The 24,238-nt window shown below is 39.1% G+C and overlaps 1 protein-coding gene across 3 annotated transcripts in view; it reads left to right on the top strand.

Moving 5' to 3' along the window:
• The window catches only part of SPON1 (spondin 1), a 408,791-nt gene extending 392,364 nt beyond the window's left edge, over nucleotides 1-16,427 (top strand). For 2 of the 3 annotated variants that reach the window (XM_067462685.1, XM_060766576.2), the window contains exons 9-16: nucleotides 87-227; nucleotides 1,988-2,066; nucleotides 4,691-4,873; nucleotides 4,987-5,157; nucleotides 5,270-5,437; nucleotides 10,131-10,295; nucleotides 12,673-12,936; nucleotides 15,512-16,427. In XM_067462685.1, coding sequence (XP_067318786.1) covers nucleotides 87-227; nucleotides 1,988-2,066; nucleotides 4,691-4,873; nucleotides 4,987-5,157; nucleotides 5,270-5,437; nucleotides 10,131-10,295; nucleotides 12,673-12,936; nucleotides 15,512-15,675 — 1,335 coding nt within the window. In that variant the 3' untranslated portion in view covers nucleotides 15,676-16,427. The remainder of the gene's footprint in view (nucleotides 1-86; nucleotides 228-1,987; nucleotides 2,067-4,690; nucleotides 4,874-4,986; nucleotides 5,158-5,269; nucleotides 5,438-10,130; nucleotides 10,296-12,672; nucleotides 12,937-15,511) is intronic. The other variant, XM_067462684.1, reaches the window with a different exon arrangement.
• The last annotated feature ends 7,811 nt before the right edge of the window (nucleotides 16,428-24,238 follow it).

Genomic DNA, 24,238 nt, shown 5'->3' with positions numbered 1-24,238 from the left:
GGAAAATAGTGAAGAGTTACATTCTTATATCTGTAAATGCCTTCTGTGACTTTGTGGTGTTCTTTCTTTTTTCTTTACCTTTTTAGTCTCCCAACAAACCTACAATGCCTCAAGAGAAGATAAGACCTCTTACCAGCCTTGATCACCCACAGAGTCCCTTTTATGACCCTGAAGGAGGCTCCATAAAGTCAGTAGCCAGAGTTGTGATTGAAAGAATTGCACGAAAGGTACCAGCGAGACATTCCAATGAATAGAATATTGAGCAAAACAGATAATAAATTAGCATATGTCGCTCAATTAGCCATCACTGCATGATGATGATGATAATGGAAAGAAAAGTATGTATCACAGAAAAGTTATAAATTTAAATCTTGCAAACATCTGGAGCATATTTTTCAAGGGAAATCTGGCCTACCAAAGTGTGAAACCATTAAGTGACTACGGGAGTAAGATATTCACTTAGGTCACATGCAAAAAAAAATGTCAGGGTGTTTCTTAAATAAATTTTGAGAGGGCCTTGGGTAAATGTGCTCTCTATTCTTTATTTTCCATGGTCAGTTTTCTCTTCTCTCAATCCATCACTGGTCTTCCTTTTTATTTATTCTAGTAATTTGACAGTAGTGGCAAGAACAGCCACAGAATTCCTTCCCAACCACCTTTCAGAACAAAACAAATAAAAATTGTTTATATCTTATATTACTATCTCCATTGCTGGTTAACAAACTGACTCAATTGCAGCCTTAACACAAACTGAAGTTATTTTTCCAAGCAAATTTAACACACATTCTGCCTTGAGAATCACTTAGCCAAACAGGGTTCCAGGGTATTTAAAATCTTGTCCCTTATTGCACCAATGCTCTCATTGACCACATCAAAGGCAGCATGTGATTGGTTCAGATTGGTTCAGATTGCACAGTGATTGGCTCAGATTGCACAGTTGAGGAAATGCTTTAATTTCACCTTTAATGATGCCTGCAGTCCTGACTGAAAATCAGAGTAGTTTTTTTATTGCAAAGGTGTGCCCCACCAGATTTTGTTGGACTGCACATTTCAGCAGTTCCAGCCAGCGTAATCAATAGATGGAAGTTCCAGTTCAACAACATCTCAAAGACCACCCAAGTCCCATTCCTGCACCTTGAGGTCATAGGTATAGCAGTCCCTCTGGTCTCACTTGCCCTTATAGGTGACAAATAGGTATCCTGGCTCACATCTGCCCTTACATCTTTTCTGGTAAAACCCAGTAAAAGAAATGACATGATAGTGGATAACACTTTCCCATTCCGCCTAACAATCAGTTACACCTCCTTTTCTCAAAATGCACTTGTGCTATTTTAAGCTCATACTTACAAAGTTTTTTTAAAAAGCCACATGCTCTCATAATTTAGTAGCAAGGGTAACTGGTGCTTTCCAAGCCAGAAGAGCAATGAGCTTGTTCTAGATTTTAGTTTGAACTTTGAAAGAGCTATCCAAAATAAGGAATTTATTTTGAAATAGGATTCAGTACATTAAATAGTTCCTTTAAGGATCAAACTAAAATATAGAAAAGATCCACCAGAGTGGGCAAAAAGTCACAAAGGCATCTGATGTTTTGGTAACTTTGCAGGGGGAAGGGGTATGAAAAGGTTTTACACATAATGCAATGTAACTTTCTTTCCTCTGTTCATGATGCTATGGTATTGTAAAGTAAAAAATATATAAAACTGTTATTAAATATTGAAGCCCCTTTGTGACTTTTGGTTCATTCTTTAGAAACCATCAGCTGTTTTGGGTCATAGAGACATTAATAAGAGAAAGAGAGAAGTTTGGAACTTTAGCTCACTAGAAACATTGGTAGGACCTAAGCTTTAAACAAGCCCTTATAATGCATAAAATATCCAACCATGCAGATCTTGTTTGCACATCTTCTGGTAACTGATTTTCCAATCCAGTGCCCACAACTGCTTGATTTCCTCAGCCAATTTAAACCTTGGCAAATGTTTCTTTGTAGGGGGAACAATGCAATGTTGTTCCTGATAACATTGATGACATTGTTGCAGATCTTGCCGCAGAAGCTCAAGAAGATGAAGGTACTTTTTAATGATGTTCTACTTGCATGTGTTTGTGTGTGTGTGTTATACATCACCTTCCAATACAGCTGCTCTGTATTCCATAATGTCTGCATTATTATTAGAGCAGTATTAAAAACAGAAGGAGAGAAAAAAACCTAATTTGCTTAGCCATTTGCTGTTGGAGCTGGCATCATTACTTAATAAACACCCACTGGGATGGAGCCAGTAGGCAGGTTTTTTGAAATTGACAACAGCACTATACTAATTTAGAAGAAACCTAATCCCACTGACTTTATTATCCTGCACTGGGTTGGTCTTCATCAAGTCCTACTATTTTCCTCATCTAGCACTCTTCTTTATTAATAATGGCATTTTGTTTATAAGGGCAAGCTGTCCTTGTAAGTTTATGTAGAATTCAAATGAGAAGGAACCGTGCAGCTAAGGCTATTGCCTTAGTGTATCTTAAATTGGCCTTTTAGAGATGATGGAGTTGGATTTTAAAAGCAATCAAGGGACATTTTGTTGCTCTGTTTTTACATAAGGGCCAAGAGAAGGTTCATTGCGTTAGTATCTTTTGTGTCTTTTATCAACTTTCCCCCAAGATGAAAGCAATTTCAGCTTGTTCTTGTGCTATGGTAATGTTCTCAACTGAATATTGTTATGTGATCTCATTAAAAAAGAGCATCCAGCCTAAAGACCTAGTTTTGAGTCTGTGCAGTAGGTTACAGTTAATTCCCCGGACAAATTGGGTATTTTTTTTAAGTAGCCTTGGCCTCTTGGTACCTGGTGGAAAATGTGGCAACCATATATTTATTTATTATTTATTTATTTATTATTTGCATTTGTTAACCGCCACTCTCAAGCCTGAAGGCGACTCGTGGCGGTGTACAGAACATAGAACACAGAGATTGCTGTTCTCTCTTTCTTAGTACAAACACAAAACAGTCTATGTAGAATGTCAAAATATAATGTCAAAAGAGCATATAGTATGCTAATTAACAAAATCCCGAGTATATAGCTCAATTCAGTGGCCCAAAACAAAATCAAAAGGAGCAACCGCTCTCAAATGTAACAGTTCCAGGTCTAAACAAGGGTACCACTGTATATAGGCTTCAGGGATACATACAATGAGGTAAATCATACACAAAGTAAGCATAGAGTCATGAGGCTATATTGAAGATGCTATCTGGCATGATGTGAGTATACATGTTTGTTGTATGGATTATTTTTACTTCTGTAATTTTGCTGGAGAATACTTGTTACTCTATGTTATGTTATGTTATATCTTGTTATAGATAAGAGTCTAGAGTTGCTGATTACTTCAACTCCTGAAGAAGGGGATCTCTTTCCCCGAAACAGGGTACAAAAATACCCGGGCACCCCTGTTGAATGCCATTCGGACTTCTCCTACAGAGACTTATTTTGAGAAGCAGTGCTCCATTTTCACTGGACTTAATTTGGATTTATTCCATGAAGATTTTTGAGAGTGGTGCTCCATCTTCAATATAGCCTCATGACTCTATGCTTACTTTGTGTATGATTTACCTCATTGTATGTATCCCTGAAGCCTATATACAGTGGTACCCTTGTTTAGACCTGGAACTGTTACATTTGAGAGCGGTTGCTCCTTTTGATTTTGTTTTGGGCCACTGAATTGAGCTATATACTCGGGATTTTGTTAATTAGCATACTATATGCTCTTTTGACATTATATTTTGACATTCTACATAGACTGTTTTGTGTTTGTACTGATACCCTACAAGTACTCTGGGATATTGTATAGCTCTCTTTCTTAGTACCATACCTGATTGATTGATTGATTGATTGATTAAATAGTTTTGGGGAGTGGTTTACATTTACCCAGGAGTGTAGTCAAGGGGAAGAACAAATGTGGCCATTGCCACCCAAATAAGAGTGGATTCTATATTTAACCACTTTATGTTACCTAGTGGTCTTTATCCTACTGAATTTCCAGTATATGTAGGCAACTGGAGGAGATTATTGCCAATACAACAGTTAAAGTGGTGTCTCAGAGGTAGCTATGTTCCTGGCAGGAAATGCACTGCAAGAGTATAACTTTAAATAAGTCCTTGAAGTAGAAAAAAAAAATGAAAGAGATCTTTTCTTTTCTGTCTTCCAGTATTTGGGCCATGATCCCATACACTTTTAGGTAGCCTAAATACTAATCAGTGTGTTTTTTTCTAGGCTGCACAAATGTACCATTACCTTGGACAACTCTGCTTTTAGCACAACCATGTATTTAGATATTCATTTCATGTATTATATTCTACCTTTCTCCCAATGTGGGACTAAAGGCAGCTCACAATCCATTGCACAACCCCCCCCCCCCATCCAAGTCAAATGGGAAAGATAGGGCTCAGCCTGCACTACAAAACCATTGTCCACAGGAGGGACCGTTGTCTGCTTCTTCTTCTTCTTCTTCTTTTTTTACAATATTTGAGAAAATGTGATTGCTTGCTCAATTATTTTTATACTCATGAAACACATTTGGTGTTTTAGCCTGCTTTTGATCCAGTGAGACATAAAATCACAAATGAAAGATGTTGTGACATCCTGTAGCAGTGAATTCTTTAGGTTGATGGAGTGTCATATAATATTCATATTTCTTTGATTTTTTTAAGATGACACTCCAGAAACCTGCATCTACTCCAACTGGTCCCCTTGGTCAGCTTGTAGTTCTTCCACATGTGAAAAGGGCAAGCGAATGAGGCAGAGAATGCTCAAAGCTCAGCTTGATCTCAGTGTGCCTTGTCCAGAGACTCAGGACTTCCAGCCATGTATGGGCCCAGGCTGTAGCGATGAAGGTAGGAATGAGAACAAAGAGAATGAGAACTGAGATCTACATAATCACTTTAAAAAAATTCAAAGTTAGGGTGAGATTTAGTGATTCATCAGCAAATTTTCTTTGGTGTTTTAGATGGCTCTACATGCATGATGTCAGAATGGATAACATGGTCCCCTTGTAGTGTGTCCTGTGGCATGGGAATGCGATCAAGAGAGAGATACGTAAAGCAGTTCCCTGATGATGGATCTATGTGCAAAGTTCCCACTGAAGAAACTGAGAAATGCATTGTAAATGAGGAGTGTTGTAAGTATTAGATGTAATCTTGCAACATTTCATCAGTGCAAAAGCATGATTAAAACTCTTTATTAAACAAGTATCAGTAGAACTGATCTTCTGCCTGTATATTTCTGATTAGCCCCAAGCACCTGCCTGGTGACAGAATGGGGGGAATGGGATGAATGCAGTGCCAGCTGTGGGATGGGGATGAAGAAACGGCATCGAATGATAAAGATGACCCCAGCAGATGGATCCATGTGTAAGGCGGAAACAACAGAAGCTGAGAAATGCATGATGCCTGAATGTCGTAAGTATCCACAATCTGTCAAAGGGCTGTGGAAAGTATTGACCTGCTTGATATATGGCACAAGCATAATGTATTGATACCGGTGGGAAACTAACAATGAAACATGCAAATGACTCATGCAGATAGATGGCATAATCCATCGCTGAATGGTTTTCTTATCATTGTAGTCTACCAAAGTTCCCCTTGATACAACATTTCAAATAGCCTGTTTTATTGAAAACTACTAGCATGCAAGTATAATATTATCCTATATAGAGAGCCCACATCTCCAGGAAACTGCCTGTGACATGATTGTGAATAAGGATGTAATTCGTCACTAATTTTCTTCTCAAAGGAAGCAATGAGTAATCTTGTCCATTTTCTTCCAAAGAGAAAAAAAATCCACAATGATACAGTTTTCAAATCCTATTTGCAATTCAGGGCTCATTCTTCACAAAATTAGCATTTTCTGCTGTTTTCTGTGCAAAATAATCATGCACCAAATTTACACTGAACGAGTCCTGAACTTTGAGAATTCCCATCAGTCCAGGGTCTTTCATATCAGGGTTTCTCACCATTTGAAAAAAAAAACATGTATTTTCAGTCATTTGGGGGGATATTTTCTACTGTACGGAACTTTCTATCCCTAATTCTAAAGTGTATTAAAAGCATAGAAACTGTCTGCCTGAGGCTTCTTTTTTCTCCTTTGACACAGATGGGGTTTTGTACATTAATCTTTTGGAGTTTTCTGGAGTAATTTGCCAAGGTTTCTCAGGAAATAAGTATTAAGTAATTAACAGTTTCTGACCTGTTCAGTTTTGCAGCTTGCCAGTTTGGGTGTCATATTCATAGTGAAAACACTAACACAACTCCAATATTTCTCAAGAAATACACAGATAATTGAGAAAGAAACAAAACCCAATCAGTCCTTTATCTCACAAGACAGCAAGCTAGCTGTGGGGGGGAAAAGCACCCTGGTCAGCTCTCTACAAAGCAGATCTTGGGGAATTAATTCAACACATTACGAACGTTGTTTTGGGGCGGTTTAAGAGATCTTTTATAGTTAGAGATAACTATAAACTGTTTACTCTAATCCTACAGTTTGGCCATTTTAAAAAATGGGATTAATGACTAACAAGAATAATAGTTTTCATGGTCTTCATTCCCGAATGGCTAGTTTTACATTTCTTTCCAAAAGTATTGAACTAACAACACATTTCCTTTGGCAACTAATGTCATGCATTGACCAATTATTGCCATTATTATAGGAAGTCAAAAAGTTTTGCCTATTACCATAGAAGAAAGACACAGATGTTTATTTAACACATTTTAAGTAAAATCAATTACTTGGACTTACATTTGAAGCCAAGTCAGTAACATAGCAGGGAATGGATGTTCTCCATACTGCTATACTTCTGCAACACTGTCTTTTTGAAATGACACCCCTGCCCAAGTAAATTATGGGGTGTCACATGCAATGATTTATAATGTCTTCCCTTGACCAACAGCCTCAGTGATATCTGGTATATCTGATAGCATGTTCAGTTGCAAACCTAAGCAACCCTCATAATATAAGAGGAATAAGGTAAGAAGGAGGACCATGATAGGAAAACAGAACCAGTAGAAATACTAAAGAGATAAGAGGAGATGCAAATGGTAAGAAACGATAAGAGTAAGTGATCAGAACTGAAATTTTCTTTCTCAACTAAAATAAGACATTTTCTCAAATTAGTTCCTATTCAATAGTAAATATTCATCCAATACCGGTTCCATCTAAATATGTTATGAAAAAAAACCAGCAGATGTGTACAGGGATGTAACTGCATTATCTTGTTTACCTCCACGTGTTCAAGATTTCTTGAATTTCCCACAGTAGACCACAGCAACCACAGTCTCCGTTTTGTATATAAGGATAATTTGCTATGACATACATTCCACACAGCATATTCTGGTATTGAACACAGGGTTAAATAGAATATTGAACACTGTATTCAATTCTAGGACATTCAGCATGAAATTTATGATATATGAAATGAGAAAATGTAGTGTAAAAATATGTATGTAAAATATTGCCCTGAGGTGAAGAATAATTAGCATCTCTCAAAATCCTTGCATTATTTTTTTTCCTGTGGTATATCTATTTGCTCCAGTGAACCTTAGCATGTTATAAAAACAGACAGAAATCTATGAAGTCTGCAAGGGCAGATTATTACTTGAAGAAAAGATAAACAGCACGAATGGATGTCTGGAGGATGAACCATCTCTGGCCCATAAAAACCAGCAGTTGAATGCATGCAGCTGTTTGCCACCAAATCACACTGCTCTCCAGTGTCTATTCCTTTTACACATGATGAAGCCAGCTACAGGAAATATTTGTGGTTTACAACTGAATTGATGATGTGTGAATATCCATGTTGTCTCATTGCTTCCTTCCCTGCCAAGACAATGTCAATTTCATATCTAACATAAGTTATTCTGTATTGACTCATCCGCCATCTCCATGTTCATTCAGTCCTAGATACTTTCCTTTTATCTTCTAATACACATACTTTAAAAAAATCCTTTCTAGTTTCTAGCTGGCACACATTTTTTCCCTAGGTGGGTTACGCTGTCCAGTGAGCAACCATGAGAAATTGTGGTCTGATTCACTGCCAAGTCAGCTTTCTCTATATGCAGAGAATCCCTTTCTTTACCCCATTGAAGTCCATTACTAGGCAGTCTTACAATGACTATTATCTCTACATTATTTAGGCAATTCCAGTGCCAAAAAATTTCCATGATCAATTTCATGTTATGATAGCAATGGATATCTTTTGCTCTTACATTTGTAGACTTGCTTTCACCTTCATCTGATGATAGACCAAGCATTAATTAACTACTCAACTGGGGTCAAATTTGAAGTTCCCAACCACATGAGAAACTTAGATGGAAATGAAAATGACATGTCAGAATTTTCCATAAATCATGAGTTTTTTTATTCCTGGCACATCACAAACTGTACAGTTTCTGAGAGTGTTCAATCAAAATCTACACTCACTTGTCTTTTTTTACTATGCACAGAAAATAACACTGCTTCCCGGGGGATGAGGTTCACCCACTTATATTCATTTCCATTATATCCTTGGGAAGAGTACAGAAAAGAATGGAAAACTGCTTCATTGTTCATGACATTTACCTAGACTGGAATAATCAAGATTTACCATCCCTACCTTTAACTTACTTCTCTCCTCGCTTTGCTTTAATTTTAGCTCAGTAAGACTGAGTAAGTTCCAACCACCACACATCCATGAGTATTTAGTTATTGTAACATGACAGGCAGAGCTCTCTTATACCAGCGCAGGACTACTATATATTAACCTTGGCAAATTACTTTTGAAAAGCACAGTTTAAGAGAAGAAGAATCCATCAGCAGATGTATCAGCATAAAAGGAAAACTGATGCAAAAGATATGTGATCAGATTTCTCAATATCTGTTTCTTTACTTAAAAGTGTGGGGATAAGAACCCAGAGTCATGTGACCTTAATATGTAACCCCTCTCACTCCCACAATCACATGGAACAATGCTCTACAAAAGGCATGGGCGAACTTCAGCTCTCCAGGTATTTTACACTTCAACTCCCACAATTCTTAACAGCCTACCAGCTGTTAGGAATTATGGGAGTTGAGTCCAAAATGCCTGGAGGGCTGGAGTTTGCCCATGCGTGCTCATTATGAAAACGTTCACCTTGCATATGTGTGCATGTGTGGAGCTTATAAAATTGAGGAATAAAGTATGCCCAAAACAATAGACGTATATTAAAAGAGCAGTGTCTAAAAGTGTATTACCATAATTCTTTAAAAATGTGATTTAGCCAGTGGGTGAAATTGTATCAATTGCAGTTGGACTCTTATATAATTTAAATACATTTCACATACTTAGATAAATGTGCAAAAATCACGGATTTTAGTGCAAGACAGAAACACAAAATCTAAATAATGCACCAGTAAGGCCTTTTCGCGAACCACCATGAGAATTCTGGGGGGGGGGGGGCTGAAGCCCCTCAAGCCCCCCCCCCCCCCCCCCCCGGCTACTTGCCTGCCTGAAGGTCCCTTGGGATTGATAGATGGAAAGAGAAGTAGAGCAGATGATCCTCTGCACATTGATGACACCTCAGACTAAGCTTCCAGTTTCATGAAAAGTATGTGGGTATAAGGCAAAGCCTTGTGATAGTCTACAGGCCAATCCTTAAGGAATTGAGCAGACATCTCTAACACTTCAATGTATCATGTATAATGCAATCTCAGAGAAAGATACAATAGTGAATGGTATCAAATATTAAGAGGTCTGAGAAAACCAATAGGACTGCAGTTCTCCTCATCCAATCTGCAGCATAAATTATTTACAAGAGCAACTAAGACTTTTTCCAAAACTGATTGAGGAATGAAATTAAACCTCTGCTGCTATGTCTGAACACCTTCAGATTGATACATCTCATAAAGAGGCCCTAATATGTCTGAAGATATATCTGCGGTTGTCTTCTAAATACTTTTAACATAGGACTGGTAAAGTCTGCATTCTAAATCACCAATATATACATTTGCTACAAAAAGTATTATTCTCCACAGTACTACTCCAGTAACCCCACACTCAATTACACATTGGCTGGATAATGGTTTAAAATTGAGTTGTTGACAGTGAGTGGAAAGGACTTCACCTTTTTTCCTCCTCACTAGATACCATACCTTGTATGCTGTCTCCATGGTCTGAATGGAGTGACTGCAGTGTAACATGTGGAAAGGGGATGAGGACCCGACAGAGAATGCTGAAATCTGCAGCAGAGTTGGGCGACTGCAATGAAGAGCTGGAACAGGTGGAGAAATGCATGCTACCAGAGTGTCGTAAGTACAGCTATCTGGAGTCTGAAGTGATATCCTTGTGAAATTGAAATAGATGCAATCTGCATATTACCACTTGATGTACACAAGGCTATTGATATACTGCAAGAGTGAAGTTTTTACTGTGCAACAAATAAGCAAAAACAACCTGGTACTTACTGTTTGGTAATGTGTTAGATCTGTAGCTGATACAAGACACCATCCATATCACAATTACAGCCTAGATAATCCACAAGTTTGGGGTATATAGAAAGAAAAATATCACTGACTCAAATACATATTTAAAGTCAATTTAAAGACTGAAAAATGCATGTGAGAAACACAACAAACATATGAGGGTTTGATGAGAACAAATTAGAAAGTTTGGGCTTTGTCACAGAATGCAATTTGGGGCAAAATGTCAACAGTGCCCAGTGTCTTTAACATACAATTCCCACAGTGGTTGTAGCACCAGGTTGTTTTCCCTGGACAAGGCCCTTTTTCAGGTATAAGGACAGGGTGGAGTTAATAGAGCCAAATACAAGGCAATTCCAGCCCATTTCACATTCCAAGAAAACTGGGGCTGGGGTGTAGGTTCATTTTTCAGCAAGCTAATAATATAGTCCAAGTAATACTGGTTATATTTATTTATAGTATCAGGAGCGAACCAAACAGTTGTATTGTATTTATAAAAATAACGGAAAGTTTGAAAACTTGGCATTCTATTAAATATCCTAATAATAATACTGGTATGCAAAGCTGATAAAGAATGACCAAAGAATACTCAAATCTGTAATTGCTGCAAGAGGTACTTCTATCAAGTATTTATATATTAGGCAACCAACAAGAAGGTAACACGATAGCCATCATCAAATGGAACATATAACCTTGTCTTCTACACTAGAATACAGGACTTGATGGGCTGAATTTAAATTAGAATATATTCTGTCTAGGGATTTAGTCAAACATCCTGATTGTAAAAGCTAGTGAACAGTAAAATGGATTACCTTGGAAGGTTGTGAACTCTACATTTTTAAACTAAGGTTGGATGGCCATCTGCCAGGCCTTCTTTTGCTATGGATTTTTGCATTGGCATGGGGTTAGACCAGGCATGAGCAAACTTCAACCCTCCAGATGTTTTGGACTTCAATTCCAAAAAATCCCAGCCAGCCTACCATCTAGAAAGGAATTGTTAGGAATTGAAGTCAAAAACACCTGGAGAGCCAAAGTTTGCCCATACCTTGGTTAGACAATGAATATTTGAATTCTATGCCGCTGAAATGTAAATGTTAATTATTTTAAATATCAAAAACGATCTAATAATGAGGGCAAGAATTCTCCTGAGCAATTACAAACACATAATCAATGCTTATGCTTTTGTAACTGTTATATATTCATTAACTTTATGAAGCTCCTAAACTGGGAGCTTTATGGGGATCATAAAAGTCCCCTAAATCTTAATTACCTATATGAAACCACTTATATTGGTAGGAATCTGTGACCCTGTCAATGAAAAAGCAGCTGCCTGACACTCTAATCCAACACATTCCCTCACACAATCAATTTCTGGTGTGAAGGTGATTTGTGACAGGGATCCTTTCCCTGCCTGTTGTGTTAGAGATTTCCCTCAGGAGTGGGTGAGTATGTCAAGTGAGCCACTTCTTTCAATTTACATATTCATAAAAAACAGTGACACAGATCTATATACACATATACATGTATGAGCCAATACAATCTATACAATATTTGTATTTGATTATGGTCTCCCTTCCTCCCACCCCTCACAATTTAGTGACTTCCTGTCCCTTGGGTTGAAAACATTCATATATTACATTGCTTTTCTATTCTTACTTCTGGCCTAATATTTATTTTTATAAATTCATTACACAGATTCTAACAGGTTAAATTATGAAGCCTTCCATAAAAACTTTTCCTTCTTTCTGGATAGTTAATTTTTTTAAAAAAAAAATAGCAGAAATGGACAAATTAGCAATGATGAAAAAAGAAAAAAAACACATAAACCTTTATCAAGAACTGGGAACTAGTTCTAAACTAAGTGAGACACTTCTTAATCAACAGGAAAATAGTCCCTTCAAATCCCTGTTGACTGCTTACCGGTAATAGAGATTGGGGACTCAGGCCAGAATCTACTCCATAGTGCATAGTTGTCATGCCAGATTCTATCCATGTTTACTTAGAAGTAAACTTAGAGAGTTTGTTAGGACTTAATTAATTTCAGACTCAAAAGCTGATCTGAGTGTGGATTTGTAAAATTTGCTATGAAACTATTGAGGATTTTTTCATATTTTTAACTTTTACACTACAAGCATATTCTCTAATTCCAGCTGGCACACTAACTTGAGTCTAACAGTAACCATATTTTTACATTCTCTCTGACTAGCAATTGACTGTGAGCTCACAGAATGGTCCCAATGGTCTGAATGCAACAAGTCGTGTGGGAAAGGTCATATGATTAGGACAAGAATGATCAAAATGGAACCCCAGTTTGGAGGAGCTCCATGTCCAGAAACTGTGCAGCGCAAAAAATGCCGAATAAGAAAATGTTTGAGAAATCCCAGTGTTGAGAAAAGGCGGTGGAAAGAACCTCGTGAGAAAAGGAGAAGTGAGCAAGCAAAAGAAGACATTGATGGTGAGCAATTCCCAGGTACGTTGTAGTACACTGCATACTACTTAGAACAGTTGAGTCTCCTGTGGGCTGGGAAAGGTGGTATACAAATCCAGTAAATAAATACATGAATAAATAAACAGTTGTACCTAGTGCAACTACTAGGAGAAATAAACAGTTACACAACACAGGAATAGACAACTATGGCCAGAATCCTGCCAGGGACTTAGATTAGCAGGGATTAGAAATAGTTACTTCCAAAATGCTTCCATATCCAGTAATGGGGTGCCATTACATTATTACAGCAACAGGATCGATCAAAACTTGTCCTCAACTTATACATGAGATCAATTTAGGTACAAGGATATATAATAACTAGGCTTGTGTTCAGCTTGGCCAGGTGACCATAACAGTAAGGGCTTAGCCGTCACGTTTTTCATCTGTAACGGGACCACATGGCATCCTATCACAGCTCCTCCTCCCCTATTCGGCACTACATGGTGCACAAAGAGGCTACTGTGTGCTGCTTGCATGGGGTTTCCCTGTGAGACCTGCCTGTTGGGCCAATCAGAATAGAAGAATGTAATGACGTGTCTTATGCACTTCTTCCTTAACCCTGTTGCTCAAACCCAGACTTCCAAGAAAGGAAGGAAGGAAGGAAGGAAGGAAGAAAGAAAGAAAGAAAGAAAGAAAGAAAGAAAGAAAGAGAGAGAGAGAGAGAGGCAGACAGACAGAACGACAGAAAGAAAAGGGTCCCAGGAAGGATGCTTTCTTAACCCCGTTTCTCAACCCCAAATAACCTTGAAAGAAAGATAGGAAAGGGTCCCAGAAATGATGTTTCTTTAACCCTGTTCTTCAAACCAAGATGCCCTTGAAAGGAAGATAGGAAAGGTTCCCAAGAGGGATACTTACTTACCCCTGTTCTATAAACCCAGACCCCATAAAAGGTAAATAGGAAAGGGTTCCAGGAAGGATGCTTCCTTAACCTCATTGCTCAAACCCAGACTTCCTTGAAAGGAAAAGAGGAAAGGATTCCAGGAACAGAAAGGGGAGCCTCAGAAGTTCCCCATTCCCGCCAATGGGCAGGATCTTCCCAAATGTTTTGGCTGTAGTCTGGAAATGGTTATAAGGCAAACCGCCTGTTTTCTGAAGGTGCACAAAAATGGATCTGCAGGTCTCCCGGAATCCAGCCAACAGAATGGATTGAGGTTCAGCCAAAATGCACAAGCCTGATGAGAACTGCTTGAATCCTAAATGGCTACTTAGTTAAATTTGCATAATTAAATGGCTAGTCTTGATCTACCCATTCCCATTCCACCTTTAAAAAACAGCCATAAGATTGAATGGAGAAGGCCTCTTCAGCTTCCAACTGCTATACAAGGAGGATATTTCCATCTTCTGCCAGTGAGCAAGGCTATGACAATCAATAGCAGACCATCTGCCACAAGTCCTTGCTAATGCAAGTGGAGTGGAAACATTATCCTTCAGTATTCTCTGTTGCAACAGTTCCACTGACTGCCAACACAATTCCAAATGCTGGTTTTGACCTACAAAGTCCAATACGGCTTTGGTCCAGGTTATCTGAAGAAACGTATCTCCCTCTACAAATCTGTCAGATATCTACAATCACCCAAGGAAGGCCTTCTCTCTGTTCTGCTCAAGTGTATTTGATGACATCAGGGTAGAGTCTCCACAGGGAGAAAGTTTAGGTATAAATAAATAATATTTTATTTATTTATTTACTGCATTTATATCCTGCTTTTCTCAACCCGAAGGGGACTGAGGGAGGCTCACAACAAAAGCATAATTCAATGACATGAGTACATATAAAAATAAATCCCTTATGTAATTGCTTATGTAATTAAACATATCAATTTTATTTAAAATCACACAATCCAAAAGCATATTTCAGGAGCCATTCTGGTTGTCACTTGCATAATTCTTTCATCATGATCAGAAGTTGTATTGATCTCATTTTCTTGATTTATCTGATGGCTCTTCAGGTGGACTGAGGCAGCATTTACAGGGGTTTCCAATACGACTATGTAGTCTACTGAGTATAGTCAAGTTATGAATCCATAATTCTAGGTTTCAAACCCTTAACTACAATACTCATGTTAAATAACAGGACTAGCCTTACCATGAGGTACCATGAGACAGCTGCTTCAGGCAGCAAATTGTATGTGTTGAAAAAACATAACAAATGCATAATTGGTTTCGCCTAAATCTAATTGCTAAGTTTGAAACAACTCACTATTTAGCAATTAGCAGTAATTCAGAGGATGTAGTGTAATTAGACAAAGGATGTTAGCCTTGGTTTAGCATCAAACAACAGTAGTGATGATGGCAGCAATGATGACAGTGATGACAATTATGATGAATTGCAAAGAGAAGGAAGAGGAAATTGTTGCTTTTAAAAAAAAAGACCACAGTCAGTATCTTGACTAGTGTGTGCACTCTGTCTCTTGATTTGGAGGAGGGGAATCTTTGAAGTTCTGCCTCAGGCAGCAAAATGCCTTGTGCCAGACATAACAAGTAGAAAAAGGGAGACATTTCAAGTGCACTCTCATGATTATGATAGAACTCACTCATGATTTTCTTTTTCTAATTTTAGGTTGCAAGATGAAACCATGGACTGCTTGGTCAGAATGTACCAAATTGTGTGGTGGTGGAATCCAGGAAAGATTCATGACTGTCAAGAAGCGATTCAAAAACACCCAGTTTACTAGCTGCAAAGACAAGAAGGAACTGAGAGCTTGCAATGTCCACCCTTGTTAGCAAAACCTGTCTTTTAAATAATGCACTCTGAGCTAAATGTAAAATCAACCTTGATTTGATTTTTTTTAAAGAAAAGATATAAATTGTGTATATTAGTCTTCATTTTTGCAGTGTGGTTTGCTTATTAGTCTTGCTGGTGCAAGAGATATATTTTATAAATATTTCCTCCCAGATGTAAGCTGCGAGTTGTTACTTGATGCTCCAGCGAGCCCTTAATGCATAAAACCAGTGAAGTCATTGTGAAATCCTATAACTTTTAAGATTATAGCCATCTCTGTGTTGATATACCATAATCATAGAAATATTCCGTATAAATATGTGAGGTGCATGCATAATTGACATTGCAAACTTAATTGTCTATTTGGATCCAGTTTCAAAACACTTAAAGCAGTGCCTCTGTAATTATACAACTGTGCCAAGGAATTAACTTCAACAATACTACAGGTGCATATCTAAATTTTACCATCAACAAGTGTAAAAATTGTATAATAGTAATCCTTTGACACAGTTATGTTTCCTTCATGGAAATGCTACAGGCCCCTACAAAACAAACTTATTTTTGTTCTTCTTTCCACTTTCTAATAGCAGGGATGAAAATTTTTACTAGCCAGCGGACTGCATCCAAATACCAATTTGCACACTCTCACATTTTGGGTGATGAGATACAGTCAAACAGGAAGACACTTCACTAGATCTTCCTAATATGAAGTAGAGTTTGAACTGTAAAAATAAATAAATATGGGTTTCAAAGAGTTGGATCTACTGCTTTGAGAGAAATCCTGGGAATGGTGGTCCAGAGTATGTTTTCTAAACCCTGATGGATATGTTGTAGAAGTCCAGGAGTGGAGCTGCCTAAGTCCAAAGGTCCAAACCTTTCTATAACATTCTTAGGAGTAAGAAGAGTATATTTTTCCATCTGTGCATCAGACGTTGGTTTTGTTTCTTTTAGATACAACACATTGATTTTGCTTCTCCATATCGCCTTAGAAACATTAACTTGCTTTCCAGATAAACCACTACACCTACCTTATTTTTGTTTCTTCTTATTTTCCTGCTAGGTCTCTGGCCTTAGTGGTTATAATTGTCAGCAGTTATGTACATAAATTAGCTGTACTGTTGAAACTCACAGGTTGATGTTACTTTACATATTATATAATGGATCATTGTTTGAAAACTGACAAGAACTTGAAAGATAGAAAATGTGAGAACCATTACAAAGAGTATAATTTATCATTGGTTAACTTGTCTCATAGAAGAAAAAGGAGGATGGGGTTGGCCATAGGGCTGAAGAGTAGCTCGCTGCAAGCCAGGAATTGATAAGGGCCAGAATCCAGTTGGGAAATTAATTACATCTACATATGTGCACATAAATCTGCAGGAATTAGAACTATGCAGTTGCCTAACATCCATATCCAGAGATGGGGTACTGTTACAGAGCCAGCAAATTGCCCAGTCTACATTAATAACCATTTCACAAAGGAACTGTTACACAATGAGAATGTATTGGTCCGAACAATGTCTGTTGGTCTCAAAGCACTTCACATTGGTCTGACAGCAACAAAACATATTTAGAGAGAGGCCCTGTTACTGAAGACGGAAGGCACTATTTTAGAATGTACATCCTTTCATTTGATTTTTCTGACTTTATCAATGTCATATTGAAACCAAGAGGATTTTCAACAGAAAGGTTGTTTGAAGTCCATGAATTTTGACAATGGTCTTTTATCCTCAGGAGACAGGTGTACGTATGTGGCTTGCCGCTTGCACCCACCCACCCAAATCTTTAATGGTTTTTTTTCCCATCTCACAAGACTTCCCCTCAGATATCCTTCATATTCTTTCCTGGGCGCCTTGGGGGAGTTCATGATCTTGTCACAAATAGTGCATAACAGTGAAGGAGTTATGGAAGGAAAGTCAGCCAAAACCATTATCACCTTCTTTAATCTGTTCCCTTTGGATTTATTACATCTAGATGAACAATTGCTGTATTTTCATGTAACAATTAACTTGGATGGAAATGGCACTGAATGGCCAGCTATTTACTGTATAAATCTACCAAAGTCCAAGGAACGGGAATATCTAAGCCCCCTATAGATTTGTAGGGTGCTAGGTAGTACTGAACAGGATTGCCATGAAGGAACAAGCACATGTATGAGTTAATATGTGAGATTTGGTTGATGGGCCCTTGTTTTTCATTCCTGGGTTTTGTATATTTAAGATCCAATTATGTTTTACTTCAATAGGACACATATCCACTCCAAATATGCATGAAATGTGTATGCCCTGGACTACGTCCATTGGCATTTAAATGCAAAAAAAAGAAAGAAAAATAATTGCATTAAAATATTGTCTAGAGTTTTTTATGTTAGTAAAAATATTCAGTGTTAGTCATTGTCCTAGGAAAAGTGCTGCTCCACTGAATTAAGTAATGTCATGCTTAATTTCAGTGAAATTAATCATGTGTCTTTCACTGTTTCCAATATTTGATTGACATGATGATTGACCAGTGTAGATGCCATTAATTTCTTTAATATCTATTAAAGAAATTATTATGAATGGTTGGCTGATTTATCAGAAAGCATGAAACAGTTTGCATTTGAAGGCAATTTGGCCATTCTATCGTACTTGTATCAACTGATAAATGTAGTAGTCCAAGATCATAGTGCAAAAATTATTTCTAATAAAATACAAAAAAAGGTGGAAGTATATTTAATCTAGTTATTTTGGGGCATAACAATAAGAATAAAAATTCAAATTTTGCAAAACAAAATCCAAGTGAAAGTGTCCCATTTCAATTGAAGTTAATAATTTTCAATAGGGCCTGAATTGTGACAACTATGTCCCACTAGCTTCAATAGGACTTTATCACATCTAGATTTAGAGAGTCTGAGGCCCTTAGAATGGATCTGTTAAGGAAAATTAGAGGAAAAGCAATAGGGAATGCATATACTTATTTCAGTGTTACTGTAAACCTCCTAGTAGTGTAGTATTTGCTGCACATCAATAAACAGCCACGCTTGTTATCTTATACAATAATGTATGCCTGTTGCACACTCCAAAACTGTAAGCACAGGTATAAACTCTTGGGATTTTATACACCTCACTTGCCATTTATTAACAGTCTGTGTCGTTCATTTTTTTCTTCCTTTTTTAACATATTCTGTAGAAACTTTACAAGCAATGAAACAAATGTTAGGGGGCTTCTATGTACAATAGGGTTTAATAAAAACAACTTGATTTTTTAAAAACAAAAAAAGTCCTCCTTGTTTTTAGATTTTCTTTGTTGGGTTTGATTCACTATGAAATTTCTGAAAAAGCTATCATGGATATATTTCTTACCAAAGTCTTGTGTAGATGTTTTGTATGTAGTTGTCTGGCTAACACATTATTATTTTGGAATAAAGACATCTTTACTATGAAAACAATACTCTTGTTTCAGCTTCATAGTATTAGTATCAGATGATAAAACAGTTTGCAGTCCTTTTCAGGAGTCCAGAATCTACTGTATATACTCATACAGAAATCTAAAAAGCTTACACCAAAAATCCTGGGTTGACACATTGTAATGTAATGTCCTCTACTGTAACTCTTATCGAAAAAGGAACCATTCCCTTTTTGGGGTAGAATTGTGAAAGACATGAGCTTCATCTCTCCCTGGAGAACCTAAAATAAGCAACAACCCCTTCTACTCTCTCTGCTGTGGCACTGCTTCTTGCCTTTTGGAATGGTTAGGTCAAACATGGCAGGAGGAGCCAGGAGTATCGGACCTTTTGAGGTGACGTTTTTCCTTCTCTGTGGAATGATTCTTGATTTATCCAGATATTACATCAAAATCCATAATTCTAACCTGAAGTGATATATGCAAGCATATATGGTTATTAAGATAAAATGGATAAGGAGAAGACATGCTAAGCCACCCAGCCTATCATTACTCCCCATATTTGAAGACACCTCCCTCTTCCATTGCTTATTGAACCACCCAAGTTGTGCTTTCTCACCTGTTTCCTCATCACCTGAATTGCCTTTCTCCTCCCTCTTTTCCCATGATAAGCAGCAGAATGAGCTCCTCTTGTGGTTTAAAAACTGTCAGGACAGGGATAGCTCATGGAAGTGTCTGAATGGAATGCTATCCTCCACCTACTCAATGTGAATTCTCAGCCAAAATCTCCTGATGGAAAAACTAGTTACAGTAGAATCTCACTTATCCAACATAAATGGGCCAGCAGGATGTTGAATAAGCAAAAATGTTAGATAATATGGAGGGATTAAGGAAAACCCTGTTAAATGTCAAACTATGTTATGATTTTACAAATTAAGAAACAAAACATCATGTTTTACGACAAATTGACAGAAAAACCAGTTCAATACATTATTTATTATTATTATTATTAACTTTATTTGTACCCCGCTAGCATCTCCCGCAGGACTCAATGCGGCTCACACAGGCCGAAGCCTCAAAACACAGTACAACAAAACATAATACAACAAAACAGTTCATGGTAACATTATGTAGTAACCTCCAGTTACAATGCTCAAGTGCCAGGGCTTCCCAGATCTTAGTGTGTATGCCACATTTTTAAGGTTAGCTTTATGCCCATCTTTACATTGCTTATGTTGTTCACTAACATTCTGTTTTCATTCCTGAGTTGAGAGCAAAGTAAATGCTTTGGGAGAGGGTGAGTAGGAATTCAGACAATATAGTCAGTTCAGCAAAATTGATGATGGAGGATCATTGCTTCAATGCTGGTAGTCTTTGCTTCTGCCCATCTTCCCAAAAGATTTGAGGATTTTTTGCAAACAACTCTGATGGAATTTTTCCATAAATTGAGAGTAACTTTCAATGCTAGTGTAACTGTGAGTTTGTTGTGATTGCTGGCTGGCATTCAATTTTGGAGTTATAGATCCATAACTGCACCATATCAGTAAGACTATGTAATCTTACTCTAAAACTACATAAATGCAATCCCAGCCCACTTTAAGAACCAGCTGTTGTATCTAGAGAAGCAGGTCTATATACCCAAATTGGGTGTAAGGAGGATACCATTTCCACCATCACCACACCAGTGAATGCAGCAATGACATTAGAAGTAGGACCCCTGTTGCAACTCCTTTGTTCCAGTTGCTAGCTACTCCAACCTGACTGCTGGGTCTTAAGGTTCAGTGGAGTGGGACCAGGAGATTATTTAGTTGCATAGATGTAAGTATCTAATGTAGAATATCAGTTGTTGTTATTGTTGCTGCTGCAATTATGTTTCTTCAAGTCAGCACCAACTAATGGCAACTCTATCATGGGTTTTCTTGGCAAGATGTATTTTTGAAAATTTATTTGATATGGCTTCATTTGGGTGAGGAATGACAGTGAAAATAACGATGAATGTGTGTACAAGTACAGTAGAGTGTCGCTTATCCAATCTTCGTTCATCCAACGTTCTGTATTATCCAACACAGTTATTTCACTTATTTATTGATTTATTTGCCACACTTATATCCCAACCTTCTCACCCAGATATGGGACTCAGAGTGGCTCACAACAGAGGCACAATTCAATGCCTTAATACATATAAAATAAAACAATATACAGTATTCTCGCTTATCCAACCTTCGCTCATCCAATGTTCTGTATTATCCAACCCAGTTATTTCGCTTGGCAGCCGTGTCACTTGTAACCTTCGCTTCTCCTTACTAAACATCTCCAGGTTCCTAACCTGTTCCTCTCAGCCTCAGAGGAAGGCAAACCCTCTGTGAACAAGTCTTGCCAAGAAATAATTTGTGATAGGAGGAGCCATCAAAAGTGAGGAACAACACAAAGGCACACACTAGAAATAGGAGGGAGTGGTAAGTAGGTATACAGATAGATGCAGTAGAGTCTCGCTTATCCAACCTTCGCTCATCCAACATTCTGTATTATCCAACACAGTCTGCCTCCCGCCTGGATCCACAGCTCTTTCAATACATTGTGATGTTTTGGTAATGATTCATAAATACAGTAATCAGCTGTTATCAACTGTGCTATACATTTTGAAGAGGCATGAATAGAGGGTGAAAGGAAGAAATGTGCTGAAGTGTGACCGCCTTTCACCTGGAAACCCATGTCCTTATTGTGAATAGGTCTGTACAGTTATTTGCAAACCCACCACCAAGACTCTACCCTTGGAAAACAATCATACTCAGTCATGAATGATCACCTATAGTACACTGGCATTGGTCAGAAATAGGAATCCACCTGGAAACCTTAGAAAGAGGTGTGGAGAGACATGACAGTTTACAGGCAGACACACTTGCATTTCTGGACTCTTTTGGGAGGAGGGACTGTTCATGACTATACTGCTACACCAGTAAGATCCTGCTAACTGGCAATAATGCTTGGTATTGAGACTGGAAACATATGCATATGAAACTGGTGTTCTGCCACACACTACAGAACTCCTTTTTCATTACTTTGCCACAGTTCATCCATATCTAGGTACTAGACTTAGGAAAACATTAAAAGAACCCTATAGTTCATTTGAGATTATTTATTTATTTATTTGCTTTATTTCTATACCGCGTTTCTCAACCTATAATAGGTGACTCAATGCGGTTTACACAATATTAATTACCACAACAATAACAATTAAAACACAGCATACCCAATAGCAAACACACAACCATTCATACAATGCCTCGATCGCAAACAAGATCCAGTCTCATATCCTTATGCCGTTCCTATGTTCAGTTTACCGTCATTCTGTGTACAATTGCGCTGATTAGCCAAACGCTTGCTCAAAAAGCCAGGTTTTGAGCTTCTTCCTAAATGCCAGCAACGAAGGGGCCTGTCTGATGTCGTTTGGTAGGGCATTCCATAACCGAGGGGCCACCACCGAGAAGGCCCTGTCTCTCGTTCCCGCCAGCCGTGCCTGTGACGCAGGCGGAACCGAGAGCAGGGCCTCCCCGGACGATCTTAATGTCCGTGTCGGTTCATAGGAGGAGATGCGTTCGGAGAGGTAGGTGGGGCCGGAACCGTTTAGGGCTTTGTAGGCTAATGCCAGCACCTTGAATTGTGCCCGGTAGGGAATTGGCAGCCAGTGGAGCTGGCTCAACAGAGGAGTGGTATGCTCCCTGAGAGCTGCTCCTGTTAGCAACCTGGCTGCCGAGCGCTGGACCATCTGGAGCTTCCGGGCAGTCTTCAAGGGCAGCCCCACGTAGAGCGCATTGCAGTAATCTATGCGGGATGTGACCAGAGCGTGGACTACCGTGGCCAAGTCCGACTTCCCGAGGTACGGGCGCAGCTGGCGCACGAGCCGAAGCTGTGCAAATGCTCCCCTGGCCACCGCTGAGACCTGAGGCTCCAGGCTCAGCGATGAATCCAGGGTCACACCCAAGCTGCGAACCTGCGTCTTCAGGGGGAGTGTAACCCCGTCCAACACAGGCTGTAACCCTATGCCCCGTTCGGCCTTTCGACTGACCAGGAGTGCCTCTGTCTTGTCTGGATTCAACTTCAATTTGTTCACCCTCATCCAGTCCGACACAGCAGCCAAGCACCGGTTCAGGACCTGAACAGCCTCCTTAGAAGTAGGTGGAAAGGAGTGACAGAGTTGGACATCATCTGCGTACAGATAACACCGCACCCCGAAACTCCGGATGATCTCTCCCAACGGCTTCATGTAGATGTTAAACAACATGGGGGACAGTATTGAACCCTGCGGGACCCCACAAGACAATGGTTGTGAGGACGAGCAGCTGTCCCCCATCAACACCTTCTGGGTACGACCCTCTAGGAAGGACCTGAGCCACTGTAAAACAGTGCCACCAAGGCCCATTCCCGCGAGGCGTCCCAGAAGGATACCGTGGTCGACGGTATCGAAGGCCACTGAGAGATCCAGCAGGACCAACAGGGACACACTCCCCCTGTCGAGCTCCCTGTGGAGATCATCCACTAAGGCGACCAAGGCTGTCTCGGTACCATGTCCCGGCCTAAAGCCAGACTGTGCCGGATCCAGATAATCCGTGTCTACCAAGAATACCTGGAGTTGTGAGGCCACCACACGTTCCAGGACTTTGCTCAAAAAGGGAAGATTGGAAACAGGCCGATAGTTGACGAATTGAGTGGGGTCTAGTGATGGTTTTTTCAACAGCGGTTTTATTACAGCTTGTTTTAAGCTGGCTGGAATATTGCCTTCCCGAAGGGAGGCATTAACCACCACCTCCACCCACTCGGCCAATCCCCCTCTGGCCTCTTTTAGAAGCCAGGATGGGCAGGGGTCTAGGATGCATGTGGTAGCTCTCATTCCTCCAAGCATCTTGTCCACATCCTCGGGTTTCACCAATTGAAATGAATCCATCAAAATCGGACAAGCAGATGCTCGTGTTACATCCTCAGAGACTGCCGTTAATGTGGTATCCAGGCCAGAGCGGATCAAAGCGACTTTGTCCGCAAAGAACCGAGCAAATGCTTCACAGCGGGCCGTCGAGTTGTCAGGGTTCCCATCCGGAATGGTGGGGTTCAATAGCCCTCTGACAACTCGAAACAACTCCGCTGGACGGTTCTTTGTGGACGCAATATTGGCCGCAAAGAAAGCTTTCT

Source organism: Anolis sagrei, chromosome 1, assembly GCF_037176765.1.
Source record: "Anolis sagrei isolate rAnoSag1 chromosome 1, rAnoSag1.mat, whole genome shotgun sequence".
NCBI classification, from domain to species: Eukaryota; Metazoa; Chordata; class Lepidosauria; order Squamata; family Dactyloidae; genus Anolis; species Anolis sagrei.
Note: the sequence above shows the minus strand (reverse complement) of the source record. Positions and strands in the feature narration are given on the sequence as shown.